This window comes from Balaenoptera physalus (genome assembly GCF_965194825.1).
Source record: "Balaenoptera physalus genome assembly, chromosome: 3".
In the NCBI taxonomy this organism is placed as follows: Eukaryota; Metazoa; Chordata; class Mammalia; order Artiodactyla; family Balaenopteridae; genus Balaenoptera; species Balaenoptera physalus.
The window spans coordinates 125,114,680-125,129,190 of record NC_138890.1 but is presented as its reverse complement, the minus strand read 5'-3'; the positions used below and the strand labels follow the sequence as shown (position 1 = coordinate 125,129,190).

Here is a 14,511-nt window from a genome sequence, read left to right as displayed (position 1 = left end):
GGAGAAAATTACGACTCAGATTTAAGGTGATTCACATAGCTTGTAAGATAGAGCTTTAATGTAAACTCAGTTTTCTGACTAGTTAGCGTATTCAGACTGTTCCATTTTATTTAAGAAGAACTACTGTCCCTGCCCCCCCTTTTAAATTATTAATTATAGCTATCCAGTGTGGTTGAAAATTAAATCCTTACAATTAAATCCCTTTTAAAATTAAATTCTTGTTTCAGCCCATACTTTGTCCCCTAAAACTAGAGCCCTACGTTCCAGCACCCTAGGTTTCTAGAGACCTAGATTCCCTAGGTTCCTTGGAAGTTAGGCATAGAATAGATAGGCATAAGACAGAAGGTTTAAGTAGGGTGCTGTTCCAATTTAGCATTCTACTGAGTATTGCTATTACTTTGTTTTTACTCATTATAGTGTTAAGATAGTCTTCTTGAGTATGAAAGTGCTGGGTCACAATGAAATAAAAAGAGTGCAGTATTTATAACAAGCTCTTACTCAGAGTGGTTCCTATAACAGTTTGTTCTCAGTAAAGGCAAGTAAAACATCCAAAGCAATTTTATGAGACATTGTTTAATTTGTCCTTGCCTTTGCAGTAAGGTAGGGATAGTTACCAGTTTTTCTTAGCAGATAATTTTTTTGAGGTTATTAGATTATCTATTTTTTCCCCCAATCAAATTGATTCAATTGAATTATATTTTTAAAATTAATTCTTATAAAACTGAATAGTATTTTGTCTTATATCCTGTTCAAAGACCTATACTGGGTTTTCTCCTGAATTAAATGTTTTTCTCCTATTTTCATATGCAATAATATAACATTGTTTAGAAGACCATTAGATCTAGCTCTCATTTTAACATTTCTCATTTTTAAAGTTTAATTTTTGTTTGTATTTTTTCCCACAGATTAAAGAATTTGCCCTTTAGCTTTACAAAGCTACAGCAATTGACTGCTATGTGGCTCTCAGATAATCAGGTAGACATTCTGATTTTGTAAATTGATAGAATTCCAGTTACTCTATATGATTATGCATTCTAATTTACTTAGGATTATTTAACAGCAGTTTTAATCTGGTACACATGTAAAGACATATGTATAAGGAAAATACTGGAAAATACTTAGATACAGATAATTTTTTGTGAAATATGTGTAGATTCATGAACGGTAAGTCCTTTGGAGCTTGTCTAACTTCTATATCTGTAAAAAGATAGATTAGGACAGAAATCTCCCTAACTTTTTAACATTTTTATAGAGACTCTCTGTGGCTTATATCTGTATAAATTTGATAATTTAAAGTATGCTTCTAATCAAGCACTTTGACAAACCTTGAAGAAGTATTTCTAAGGAATTAAGACTTGTTCCTTGGACTTTCCTTTGTTTGACAAACATTTATTGAAAGCTTACGGTAGGACCTGAACTGCTCTGGGAGCTGGAGTTATACTGATTAAGCAAATAGAATCTTCTTACATTCTCATTGAGTTTACATTCTCATGGGAGACAAGGACAAATAAGTAACTACATAATAATGTTTCAGAATTACAGAGAAAAATAAAGTTTGATAGGCATTGGAACAACCCTGCTATTGGAACCCTGATAGCAGGGTTGGAGTAAACATCCTATTTTAGATAGAGTGATATAGGAAGTATCTGTCTGAAGAAGGGAACAGTAAAGCAGATTCTCAAATGAAATTAAGAGTGAGCCATGCTGGGACTTCCCTCATGGTGCCGAGGTTAAGAATCCGCCTGCCAATGCAGGGGGACACGAGATCAAGCCCTGATCCAGGAAGATCCCACATGCTGCGGAGCAACTAAGTCTGTGCACCACAACTACTGAGCAGCTAAGCCCATGCGCCACAACTACTGCGCCTGCGCTCTAGAGCCCATGAGCCACAACTATTGAGCCCACACGCCTAGAGCCCGTGCTCTGCAACAAAGAGAAGCCACCGCAATGAGAAGCCCGCGCACTGCAATGAAGAGTAGCCCCCGCTCATCGCAGCTAGAGAAAGCCCATGCGCAGCAACGAAGACCCAACGCAGCTGAAAATAAATAAAATAAATAAATTTATTAAAAAAATAAAATAACTTACAGCTCCTTTCAAAAAAAAAAAAAGAGTAATAGGGTTAAAGAAAGGGGAAGAGTGTTCTGGTTAGAAAGAATATCATGAGCCTAAGCGCTTATTAGTGAAGCAGTGTTGTATATTCAGTACCGCTACAAGTGGTTTTATAACTAGAGCATAACTTGTGAGATGGAGGAGTGGGATGTGAGGCCACAGAGGTGGACACAGATCAGGTCATGGAGGATCACATATGCCATACAAAGGAACTTGCATTATATTTCAAGGATGGCAAATAGATTTTTTTAATCTTGCATGTCAACTTTGATAAATTATGATTTTTTTAAAGGATTCTAAGGTCATATTCAGGCTCAGTGGAAAATTGTTGTGATTAGGGTGACTGTAATTTATTGTCTATTTTAGGACACTTGATAGTGAAAGGGGCCTTTATGATAAGTGTCAGAATAGCATGTGTAAAATGGGAATGTCCCAGGCAACCTGGATGTTTGGTCATTATAGTCATGGTCAATTATTCATATATGTTACCAGTTTAAGAGAGGTGGTCCTGGGATTACATGTCAGCCCTACTACAGGAGATAAGAAAGCTGTGTAACATATGAGCAGGCAAGTGGCATGATCAGACTGATATATTAGAAAGGCTTTGCAGCCTGCATTATGGAAGATGGATTTAGCAGGGGGTGGTGCCAAGCAGGAAGGCCAAAGAAGACCTATTGGAGGGCATTGCCATACTCAAGGCAACAGAAAGTGTTGGCTAAAGTAGAGTAATGATAACAGGGCCCGGGAAAATACTGTGTATTTAGGGCATAACTTAAAAGGTCACATCAGTGGAACGCGTGAAGAATGCATGTATGTGAGAAGGAAGAGTAAAAGCAAAGATGAGCCCCAGAGATGTGGCTTGAGTGACTAGGTGGATATTGATACCATAACCAAGATAGAGAACCACAAGAGAAAGAAATCTGTTTATGGGAAGATGTGAAGTTCTGGTTAGGTTTATTGAGTTTGAAGTACCTTTGGTGTATCCAGGTAGGCACGCATGGAACAGTTCAGGTGGCCTTGGACCACCCCCACCCGCACCCAAACCCATCGCCTTGTTTTCAGCTGTGGTTTCTGTGCTCTTGGTTTCTCCACTCTCTTAATTTTTAACCTCCAGGGGTTCTCAAAATTGCTCCTGAAGGCATGATTTTTTCCCCAGTACTATTATAGATTTATTCCTTTCATTTGTAAAATGTATTTAAAAGACTTGTAACATGAGAAGAGATGTGTGTTCAGTCCATCATCTTAATCACTTTTTCTTGAAAGTGGTTTCATAGCTTTTTATTATTTTGTCAAAAAGGGTTATTATCAGATTATTTTTTTAAATGTTAGGGATAGATTAATCCTGAGGAGTACTAACATTTTAGTGGCAGGTGGGTTAATAGGCTTAGAAAGAGTGGCCATACCCCTATGGCCGCTCTTTACAAGGAAAATTATATGGTGGTGTTTTTACGTTAAAGGTGAAGCAGCTGGCCTAAAGGAAGGAGTTGCAACAGGATAAATGCCAATGAGAGGTTCATTCACATGAAGTCTGAAAAATATCCATTATATTTTGGCAAGTTATACCTATCTTGCCAACTTATCTTGACCATAGCTAATGCAGTTTTTGAAGTATATGTCAAATACCAGATTGAAGTAGTTTAAGGAATAAATAAATGAGAGAATGGAGACATATGAATGTTGATTAGTCTTTTAAGAAGGTTGGATAAGAAAGAACAGGAGTGGAACATAAAGAAATTGGTAGCTAGGGACAAGATAAGAGAGCATGTTTATAGGTTGTTGGAAAGAGGCTCTATGGAGAATGAGATTAAGGATATTAGAGAGTGATGGATAACTGGAGTGGAAGCTGATGGAATCAAAAGCTCTGGCAGGGATTCTTACATTCTTCAAGGGATCTTGGGTATGAAGTTTGAGAGGGAGGGCTAATAATCTACATGGTGAAACTCTTAGAATGTAGCAGTTTCCAAACTCTTAGCAGTTCTTGAATCCTATTTTTATTTAAAAAAATTTTTTTTGAAAATAATATCTTCTTCAGAATACAATTTAGGAAGTTTAGAAGAATTTTCAAGCAACATTGGGAGTCTGTTGAAGTTTGTTACCACAGACTTATTGTTAGTACTAATTTGCTCAGTTGTGTGATACAGAGAAAGCACACAATTAGAATAATTCTGGGTTGCAGCTTTGCCAACCCAGGTGCAAGAGAAGGACAATGCAGCAAGGTCTTGATAATTGGCAGGAAAGTGGTCATAATGAGATATAGTCAGATATGAAAAGAGAAGCAAAGACAGGAAAGAATGATGGTGATAAAGTAAAAAGTTCAAGAGAGTGGCAGTCTTGGTGGGGTTGATGAGCAAGTCTTGTAGGAGCAATGAAGTGAGAGATCTGCATGGTGTCTATGTTACCATGCTCTGCTGGTTGTCCTTTTGACGACCACACCTTAGTTCCCTTTTCAGGAATTTTTTTTCTGCCAGTATCTTATATGTTGGTGCCCCTCATGGTGCTCTAGGCTCTGCTTTAGTTACTTTCCTTATACTTTCCTCTGGGAAAGATGCAATTACTGACTATATCATCATTATTCCTAACAACTGTCTACAGCCCAGTTCTCCTTCCTGAACTTCACACTCACTGTCTACTTAACATTGCCCCCCCTAGATGTCTCAAATTCAACCAACCTAAAACTGAACATTTCATCTGCTCCAAATCTTTTTCCTTTCCTGGGTTCCCTAGATCAATAAAAAGTACTTGCTGGAGACAGAGACCTGGGAATGCAATTCTTAACTACTGTTTCTCCCTGTACTTCAGTACAATGAATCACCAAGCTCTGTTTAGTCTTAACTCTTAAATATATCAGATGTTTTGTGCTTTGCTTTATCCCTGCTCCCCCTTCCCTTAAATACAGTCCACCATCATCTTTCAGTTAGACCTACAGTGTCCAATGCAATAGACATGGTCATGTGACTAGTCCAAATTGAGATGTGCTGTAAGTGCAAAATATACACTGAATTTTCTATACTTAGTATGAACAAAGAATGTAAAATCACATCAACAATTTTTATTATCGATTACACATTAAAATGACAATATTTTGAATATACAAGTTTAAATTAAATGCTTATCAAAATTAATTTAATCTCTTTTTACCTTTTAGAAACATGTGGCTACCAGAAAATTGTAAATTATCTATGGTTCTCATTTTTGTCTCACATTATATCTCTATTGGACAGTGTTCGCTTAGACTATTGAGGTAGCTTCCTGATAGGTCTCTGCCTCGGGTGTTGGCACAGCCCCTATCTCTTATCACCCTGGTTCCATTCAGAACCACACTGCAACTCAAGTGACCCTTTAATCTTGTTCTAGCACTACCTGCTTAAAATGCCTGCTCATCCTCTAGCTTCACCTCCTCCCCTTACGTCTTTATTCTCATTTCCTCAAGTGAGTTCTGCATCCTCCCCCTTCTTACCTGGTTAATGTGCTCATCCTCATCTAGGAAGGCGTTCTTTCAGGAATGCTTTCCTCATGGCTCAAGATTTTGGTAAGCAAATACCTCCTGCTTTGTGTTCTCTTAGCACCTTATACCCTCTCTACCTAGTTCTTACATTGTATTGTAATTTATTTTGTTATCGCTATCCCTCCTCTCATATATTGTAAGCTCTACAGAATCAGTAAAGATGGTTTGCTCGCCAGTCTATACCCAGTGCCTGTCATAGTGCTTTGCATATAGGAGGCACTTACTAAACACTTGCTGAATGAGTGAATTTATATTTCAGAGAAAGAACATTAACAGGTTATATTGTAGGAATTATGGCAAGGGAGTAGAATGAGTATCTAAAATGAAATAGTAATAAAGATCGTTGGAGTTAAGTATTTAGGGAATGGAGATGCTCGGTAAATAGTTCTCAGTCTCTTTCTGCCTTTGCACTCAATAAATAACAGATGATTAGTTTTCTTATAACACCTTTATTGAAATATAAATCACATTCTCTACAATTTACCTATTTTAAAGTGCATAATTCAGTGGTTTTTAATATATTCATAGAGTTGTACAACCATTACCACAGTTAATTTTAGAACTTTTTCAGGGGTGTGATTAGTTTTTAAAAGCCTCCCAGATCATTCTTTTTTTTTTAACATAGAATTTACCATTCTTTTTTAAAAATTTATTTATTTATTTATTTATTTTGGCCGCGCCGCATGGCACGCAGGATCATAGTTCCCCAACCAGGGATCGAACCTGGAGTCCTAACCACTGGACTTCCAGGGAATTCCCCTTCCCAGATAATTGTTTTTTTTAACTGTCTTTTATATTTACCTATGTAGTTACATTTAGTGATGTTCTCTTTTTTTTTCCTTTTTTTTTGGCTATGCCATGTGACTTGCAGGATCTCAGTTCCCCGACCAGGGATTGAACCCAGGCCATGGCAGTGAAAGCCCGGCATCCTAACCACTAGGCCACCAGGGAACTCCCTCCCAGATAATTGTGTCTATCTAGGTAGACTTCTTTCCTCGTTCCAACCCCCTCCTCATCTACTGAGAAATCACTGGGCTGAAAGTATGGCTATGTCATCTACATTTTATATCTGTGGAATTACCCATTACTGTGGAAAGATTTGGCATAAAAGAGTCAGAAATAGTTGGATACTGTCAGGAGGTCAGTGGATATTAGGAAAGGAGCTAGAATGGTTGGGGCAGGGTTTGATCTCCCTCAAAAGAAGAGGTGTTTATAATTGAGAGAGGAGTAATGATCTCATAGCATTTGTAAACACTAACTCCACCTCCTGAACTAGGGTTTATGAGGTGTGGGAAAAGAAGCAACCTGTATCTGAGAAGGCTTCAGGGAAGTGCTGTCCTAGGGAAAGGAGTAGATCTACCATTTTCATTATCTGAGGAGGTCAAGGAAAGTTTTCAGTGAAGATGTTTGAGATGCAGGACAGTATCTCTACTGTGAAACAAGAATGGGGGCACAGAGGAAATGTTTGAATGGGAGTAAGATTATAGGATGGCATTAACTAGCTGCACCGTTTTCACAAGAGTAAGTCCAAAGAATTAATTGATAGGGTGGCAGGTGAGGGGGGGATTGGGTAGTTCCTGCTTGTCTGGAGTTAGCCGAGGCTTGGCTTGGTAGGATGTTAGGTCAGTAGGCTGGCAAAAGTATGAGTTATATTAAGAAGTAAATTGAAAACACTTAATAACCAGTTAGGAAAAGAGTCGTAAGGAAAAATGAGGTCCAAAATAATTGGGTTTTCTAGTTCTGCCACTTAGTAACTTGTGGTATCTTTAATGGAGAAAGGAGACACAGGGCAGAAAAGAGAAGGTTACAACTTAGTGTTTAAGTACTCTGTTTTCAGCTAAAATAAACCTGCAGATAACTAGACTAAACCTTCTAAATCATTTCTACAAAAGCATCTTCCCAAAGGGGAATACTAGAAGGGGCAAAATAACATAAAATGGAAAGGCTTAGTTTTTGGCGTTATTAAAATCACTATGATAAGTAATTATTGGACTGTGGATGTACTTAATATATGAGAACTTTTAAAACTGTATGGATGATCAGTGATAATTGCAATACATTATGAGTTTACTTTGTATTAAAAGCTAAATTTTATTTTTTAGATTTGTATATTGTTTCAAATCTTAAAGTTTTATTATGTATGTTAAAAACATTTTTTGGGGTAACCTACACATTGTGACTTTATAGAAAAAATGGTGAGTACTTATTCAGAGGTATTGCTGGATATGTATTTGCTTTAGGATTATTGAAAACTAAACATTTATTTTCTTTCCCTAGTCCAAACCCCTGATACCTCTTCAAAAAGAGACTGATTCAGAGACCCAGAAAATGGTGCTTACTAACTACATGTTCCCTCAGCAACCAAGGACTGAGGATGGTAGGAATTTAAGAATCTCTTTTCTTTTAAAAAACAAATACTGACAAATTACAGCAAAGGTGTAAAGTGAATTTTAAGTCTCAAAGACTTTTACTAATTTGAAGAAAATTTGCAGAATTGGTTAATGAAGTTCTCTGAAAATGGGAAAAAAAGGTAATATCTCAGCATTATAGATAGTTGAATTTAGAGGTATATGTATACCATATGTTTCCTTAAATGACTCCTTTGATTTTGTTAGATGCATTTTAGTGTGGGAGAGGCTTCAACAGAAAAGTATAAGTTTATAATATTCTGAGTCCTTTTAGAGTTCATGTGTTTTTTAAAGTATTTCACTATGGGTGTTACAAGGAGAGCACTATAACTAGTATACTTATAATACTGAATCAGAAACTGCATTTGGTATGGTCAGGCAGGTGAATTTCCTTTCAACTGCAAGAAAAGCTTTTTCCTTTATCACAGTGTCTCTAAGAAATAGATGAGTCAGAAAACAATGTCCTTGAGGCGGAATTTTTTAATACTTCGAGAGTAGACGCTTCACATTTAGTTCATTCCATTTTTATTACCACCTATTTGCCAGGCATTGTGTTAGATCTAAGTTTTTGGTCTTTGTTGTTGTTGTTGTTCTTGGCCGCGCCACATGGCACGTGGGATCTTAGCTCCCTGACCAGGGATCGAACCTGCGCCCCCTGCATTGGGAGCGTGGAGTCTTAACCACTGGACCGCCAGGGAAGTCTCAGATCTGAGTATTTAAGATCTTAAATCCTTGCTTTGAAAGAAATTTGAAAGAAAAGGCATGGTATCTTGAGCCTAGTTAGAGGAATCAGTCTTAAACAGGAAAAAGGGGAAGTATGGATCCACCTAACAATAAATTTATAACTGAGGAAAACAAGGTATCGGGGAACAATATCAGTCTGAGGGTTTTCATTGCATTTATTTTCTCAGTGAAGTCAAAGAGAAAATTGCCTCTAAAGACTGGGGGAAGGGCATTTGAGGGAAGTGGTAGTGACTTGGAGTGGCAGAGCAGACTGACTTAGAATAAATAGAATTCCTGAGCAGCATTGAAGATGGAGCAAAAAGGGGGGAATACCATAAATTTGCAGTGGTTCTAAACAACAAGGTTATGTCATTTTTCTCTGGTTAAATTCCAGGGCAAAGAAGGTAGGTGATTGAAGTACCATGTTACGGACTTATTGCATAGGTATAACTTAAGGAAAGGGGGCAAGAAAGGTGAGAATGGTGGAAATAATATATCATGAAATCTAAGATGAATAGAGAAGGAAATAAAACCTAGAGTGCTTTTACAGGAAGAAAAAGAAATGAGGTTAAGGAACTTGACATTTACCAGCAATAATAAGGAAGTGAATGATTTAGAAGGACAAGTGTAGTGGTCAGGGAGGTGGAAAAGTATTACAGAAGCTAAGGTCTTGAGTATTACCATGATTGTGAATCACATGGGTGAAATGCAGATGGACATTGGGATTGAGGGCATCAAGGAATTATGAAATTATAGGGTTGAGGTGGGGTCATCGCACATTTTCATCATTCAGGATTTTGGCAGGTCATAGGTAGAGAGAAACACTCTAGGCAAATACTAGAGTCCTCAATGAATATGCCAGTGTGATCAGATCTAGTGGCATCTGAAATGCAGAAAAAGTGCTGTTACTACCTGATGCCCTGAATCGCAAAAGATGTGAGATTTACACTAAAGGGTAGAAAGTGTAGGTGACCAGAAGTTGACAGGAGTGAGAGGCATGGTAAAAGTTTTCCTTGGGGTTCTGAAAAAATTCTGGTGTAAAATTGCTTTGATGTAATCTAAAACTCTTAGAGATCTCTGGGCTAGGCTGGTGGAGTCTTAACCCCCATCCCCACCCCCAGTACATAATGAACAGTATTGGGATTTGGAAGATTATTTCCGAATGCCAAACCTTGAATGAAATAATTTATATATTACCATGTTACTTTTTGTAGGGAACTGAGGGAACTGCACAAAATCACATATCTATAGTGTTTTAATTGTTAGATTCTCTTCAGGAATCCTTCTGGTAACAAAAAAGCCTAAGACGGGAGGAGAAATCTTCTCCATCCTGGAAATAGACTTTGTTGGAAACTGCTTGACTCTGCTTGCCTTTCCAAGTATACCACAAAAAGTATGTCAATAGGGTTTCCCAGGAGTTTGAACCACGTTGGACAAACAAACAAGAACAAACATTCTAATTCATTTAATATTAAGCAACAACACAAAGCAATTAAATTTTTGAGACAAGTAATGAAAACAAAGAAGAAGGTGAATCTCAAAGCTTTATTCCTGGTGTTAGTATTTGGTTTCATGGCATTCTTTGGATATGAGATTAAAGAAGGGTAAGAAGCTCAAAATAAGGGCTAAAAATAAATGATAATTATGCTAGTTTTGCATAAATAATCAAACTGACCATATTTGGGTATTCCAGGAATTTCAGTTTTTGTATTAACTAATTTTAGGTGCTTTTAATCCCTTTTGTTGTTTTCTTCTAATGGGCAGAAAATAAGTTGTGATTTTATTTTGTACTACACAAACTTCTGTAAGGTGGTATATAATAGTCAGGTGGATTAATTTTTTAAGCCTTAGCTTTTTTTAGTTGCCTAATAAGCAAAAAGATGTGACAGTTGTCACATCTTTAATATTAATATCAGATATCAGGATATGTGAGTGTTGAGTTTATGTTAAATTTTCAATTTTCCTTAGTTTTGATAGAGAATATCTTGTAATTACTTTATTTACGTAGTAAAGCTATATATAATGTTTCATGCAAAGATGTAATTACATGCCATCAGGGTAGTCATTTTTTACCAAAATATTTCCCTGTTTCTGACTTAACACCCCTCCCCCAGTACATAATGAACAATGTTGGAATTAGGAAGGTTTCTGAATGCCAGAACCTGGACGAAATAATTTACATATTACCATGTTACTTTTTGTAGGGAACTGCACACAATCACATATCTACAGTGTCTTAATTGTTATATTCTCTTCAGGAATCCTTCTGGTAACAAAACAAGACAAATCAGCTTTAAGGAAGAAAAGATATGTCATTGATATTGTGAAGAAATGTTGGAAACACAGCCTAGTTGTTAGTGTAGCATTTATAGCTGCTGACATTGACCGGTCTTGATTTATCTTAATGAACATATCTCATAAAGAAAATTATGAGCAAGTAATAGTTTTTCATAATTATAGTAAAATACAGTGGGGTTTTGTTTGTTTTTCTCTAGTTATGTTCATATCAGATAATGAAAGTTTTAATCCTTCATTGTGGGAGGAACAGAGAAAACAGCGGGCTCAAGTGGCATTTGAATGTGATGAAGACAAAGATGAAAGGGAAGCACCTCCTAGAGTGAGTCTATTCTTTTTTCCTTCAAATTTTAAACAGGTCTGCTGATATGTATTGGGTACTATATAGCTAATCTGTGCTATTTTGCCCTCAAGGCACTTGAAATTTTATTAATCCAATACATTTATCATGTGAAAGTATTCGAGAACAATATAAAATTATGTGATCAAAAGCCAGATTTCATAGCGTGTATAAATATAAGACAAAAACAGATTATTATTTCCCCCTTTCCTTTCTTTAGTGATTTATTTATATACATTATAGGGATAAAGAACTCTTTGATATGAACATTTTGTTTCTTTGTGAGACTGTGTTGCAGTGATAGAAGTAGCAAATACACATTTCCTAGTTACTTATGGATGTAATTTTTTCCCCTTATATAATAAAACTAGCTGAATCCCAGAAAATGATAATTAGATTGACCTTAGAAGTGTTTGGTTCCCAGCACATAAGTCATAATAATCTAGGAATTTTATGTATGTTTGCATAAACATCTAGCTGGAAAACGTATATCTGTTTCAAAGCCAAGAGGTGGTGTTGGCAATATCCATACCATATATCTCCAAATGGAATATATTTAAGTCTACTAAAAAAAAAAAGCTTTTAAAACATTGAAATCTGTAACTGTGAAGTTTTCGATTATCGATAAAACCATACTTTTATTGAGTCTAAAATGCTTTCAAAGACCTATCATCTGTCTTCACAGTTACCCCTATGAGCAATGTAATTAAGATGGATTATAGATTAAATTTTGAGATTGACATTAGAAATATTTATCTGTAGATAACTAATAAGGACCTACTGTATAGCACAGGAAACTCTAGTCAGTACTCTGTAATGGCCTATATGGGAAAAGAGGAATCTAAAAAAGAGTGGATATATGTGTATGTATAACTGATTCACTTTGCTGTACACCTGAAACTAACACAGCATTGTAAGTCAACTATACTGCAATAAAAATATTTTAAAAAAGAAATATTTATCTGTATTTTAAATTGCGCTTATTTTATTTCTCTAGGAGGGAAATTTAAAGAGATATCCAACACCATACCCAGATGAGCTTAAGAATATGGTTAAAACTGTTCAAACCATTGTACATAGATTAAAAGATGAAGAGACTAATGAAGACTCTGGAAAAGATTTGAAACCACATGAAGATCAGCAAGTTGTAAATAATGATGTGGGTGTGAAGGTTAGAAAACTCAATTCAAAAGCATTGACCAAAACCTGTTTCAGGTTCTTTAAAATTTTTTAATGATAAATGATATAATGATCCTTTTTGTTTACAAGAAAATGTACTTCCCAACTTAGGGCAGTGTTCTCGAATACCTGAACTAAAAGCTATAATAGTGAGCAAACTCCCTAATTGCTATTATTACCACTTCAGTGTGGTTACAGACTGTCCATATGGGCAGGGGAGTGTCAGCATAGCCTTTGAAAAATCATTGCCTGAACAAAGAATAAGGTAACAAATGTCAAAAAATTCATTGTTATAGAAATACTTTTTCCCCTGGTAATATTGATCCACTCTACCCAGTTTAATTTTAAATGTAATTGCTATGACAGACAATTGGCATTTCCTCGGGATGTTTCTGAAACCTACACTAATCCCTAAATTGTGTGTTCCTTTAATGGACTCCCTCCCCCTCCCCCCCGCCACTGTATCACAGAAACAGAAGTTATATCATGTCATTAGAGTTACTATATATTCCACAATGAGCAGGAAAATACCTAGCCATCCTGATTTTGAGCATGCTGAGCTAAGTGACTCACTCATAAATACCAGCTTTGCAACTTCTAGGATGAAATGTATCCTCAGCTAAATTGTAAAGTTTAATGTGGCTCGTGGACCTTTGGGACCACCTGTTCCCAAAATGAGCATTTTATCTGTGAGTCCTACAGATTTCCATGTTTAAAGTTTCTTCAGTTTATCCAGAATAGGAAGATACGAAATTACTGTTAAAATTTCATCTGAACTTTAATACAAGAATAGATATAAAGAATGTGAATTCTTTATTTTTTCTTTTACTTAGACTTCAGAAAGTACTACTCCAGTAAGAAGCAAAGCTGATGAAAGAGAAAAGTATATGATAGGAAACTCTATACCGAAGACCAGTGAACCTGAAGCTGAGGTCAGTCCTGGGAATCCGCCAGTGACTGCAAATATGAAAGCCTCTGAGAACTTGAAGCATATTGTTAATCATGATGATGTTTTTGAGGTATGGCTTTATGATTATTCTGAAGTAGTGATAAATGGTAAGAATTTAATATTTCATTGTTGCTAACTAAAGATAGGAGAAACCTGATACTGATAGCAGAAAATATGCTAATGCATTTGCCATTGAGAAATCTCATAATATTTGCTATACCACTCGTTTATCACTTTAAGCTTAAACATTGGAGTACAGTGGGTATAAAATTTTTACTATGTAAATTATGTCTTTAAAAAAATATTTATTTATTTTGGTTGCGCCAGGTCTTAGTTGTGGCATGCAAGATCTTTAGTTTCAGCATGCGGACTCCTTCTTAGTTGCAGCATGTGGGCTTCTTAGTTGTGGCATGCAGGTGGGATCTAGTTCCCTGACCAAGGATCGAACCTGGGCCCCCTGCATTGGGAGTGTGGAGTCTAACCCACTGGACCACCAGGGAAGTCCCTACTATGTAAATCAGATTGTGGCAGTGTTGTTCTAATTCTGTAAAATTCATAACGGCAATTGCTTTTATTTCTGTAACTTAAAAATGAAAAGGTTGCATATATACAATGGAATATTACTCAGCCATAAAAAGAAACGAAATTGAGTTATTTGTAGTGAGGTGGATGGACCTAGAGTCTGTCATACAGAGTGAAGTAAGTCAGAAAGAGAAAAACAAATATCGTATGCTAACACATATGTATGGAATCTAAAAAAAAAAAAAAAAAAATGCTTCTGAAGAAGCCAGGGGCAGGACAGGAATAAAGACGCAGACATAGATAATGGACTTGAGGACACAGGGAGGGGGGAGGGTAAGCTAGGACGAAGTGAGAGAGTGGCATAGACATACATACACTACCAAACGTAAAATAGATAGCTAGTGGGAAGCAGCCGCATAGCACAGGGAGATGAGCTCCGTGCTTTGTGACCACGTAGAGGGGTGGGATAGGGAGGGTGGGA

The 14,511-nt window shown here is 36.5% G+C and overlaps 1 protein-coding gene across 16 annotated transcripts in view; it reads left to right on the top strand.

Moving 5' to 3' along the window:
* Positions 1–14,511, top strand: part of ERBIN (erbb2 interacting protein) — a 109,378-nt gene that overhangs the window by 72,394 nt on the left and 22,473 nt on the right. For 11 of the 16 annotated variants that reach the window (XM_082457086.1, XM_082457084.1, XM_082457085.1 and 8 more), the window contains 5 exons: positions 906–975; positions 7,892–7,991; positions 11,241–11,362; positions 12,378–12,551; positions 13,393–13,578. In XM_082457086.1, coding sequence (XP_082313212.1) covers positions 906–975; positions 7,892–7,991; positions 11,241–11,362; positions 12,378–12,551; positions 13,393–13,578 — 652 coding nt within the window. Of the gene's footprint in view, positions 1–905; positions 976–7,891; positions 7,992–11,240; positions 11,363–12,377; positions 12,552–13,392; positions 13,579–14,511 lie in introns of those variants that run through there. The other 5 variants (XM_082457074.1, XM_082457081.1, XM_082457083.1 and 2 more) reach the window with 3 other exon arrangements.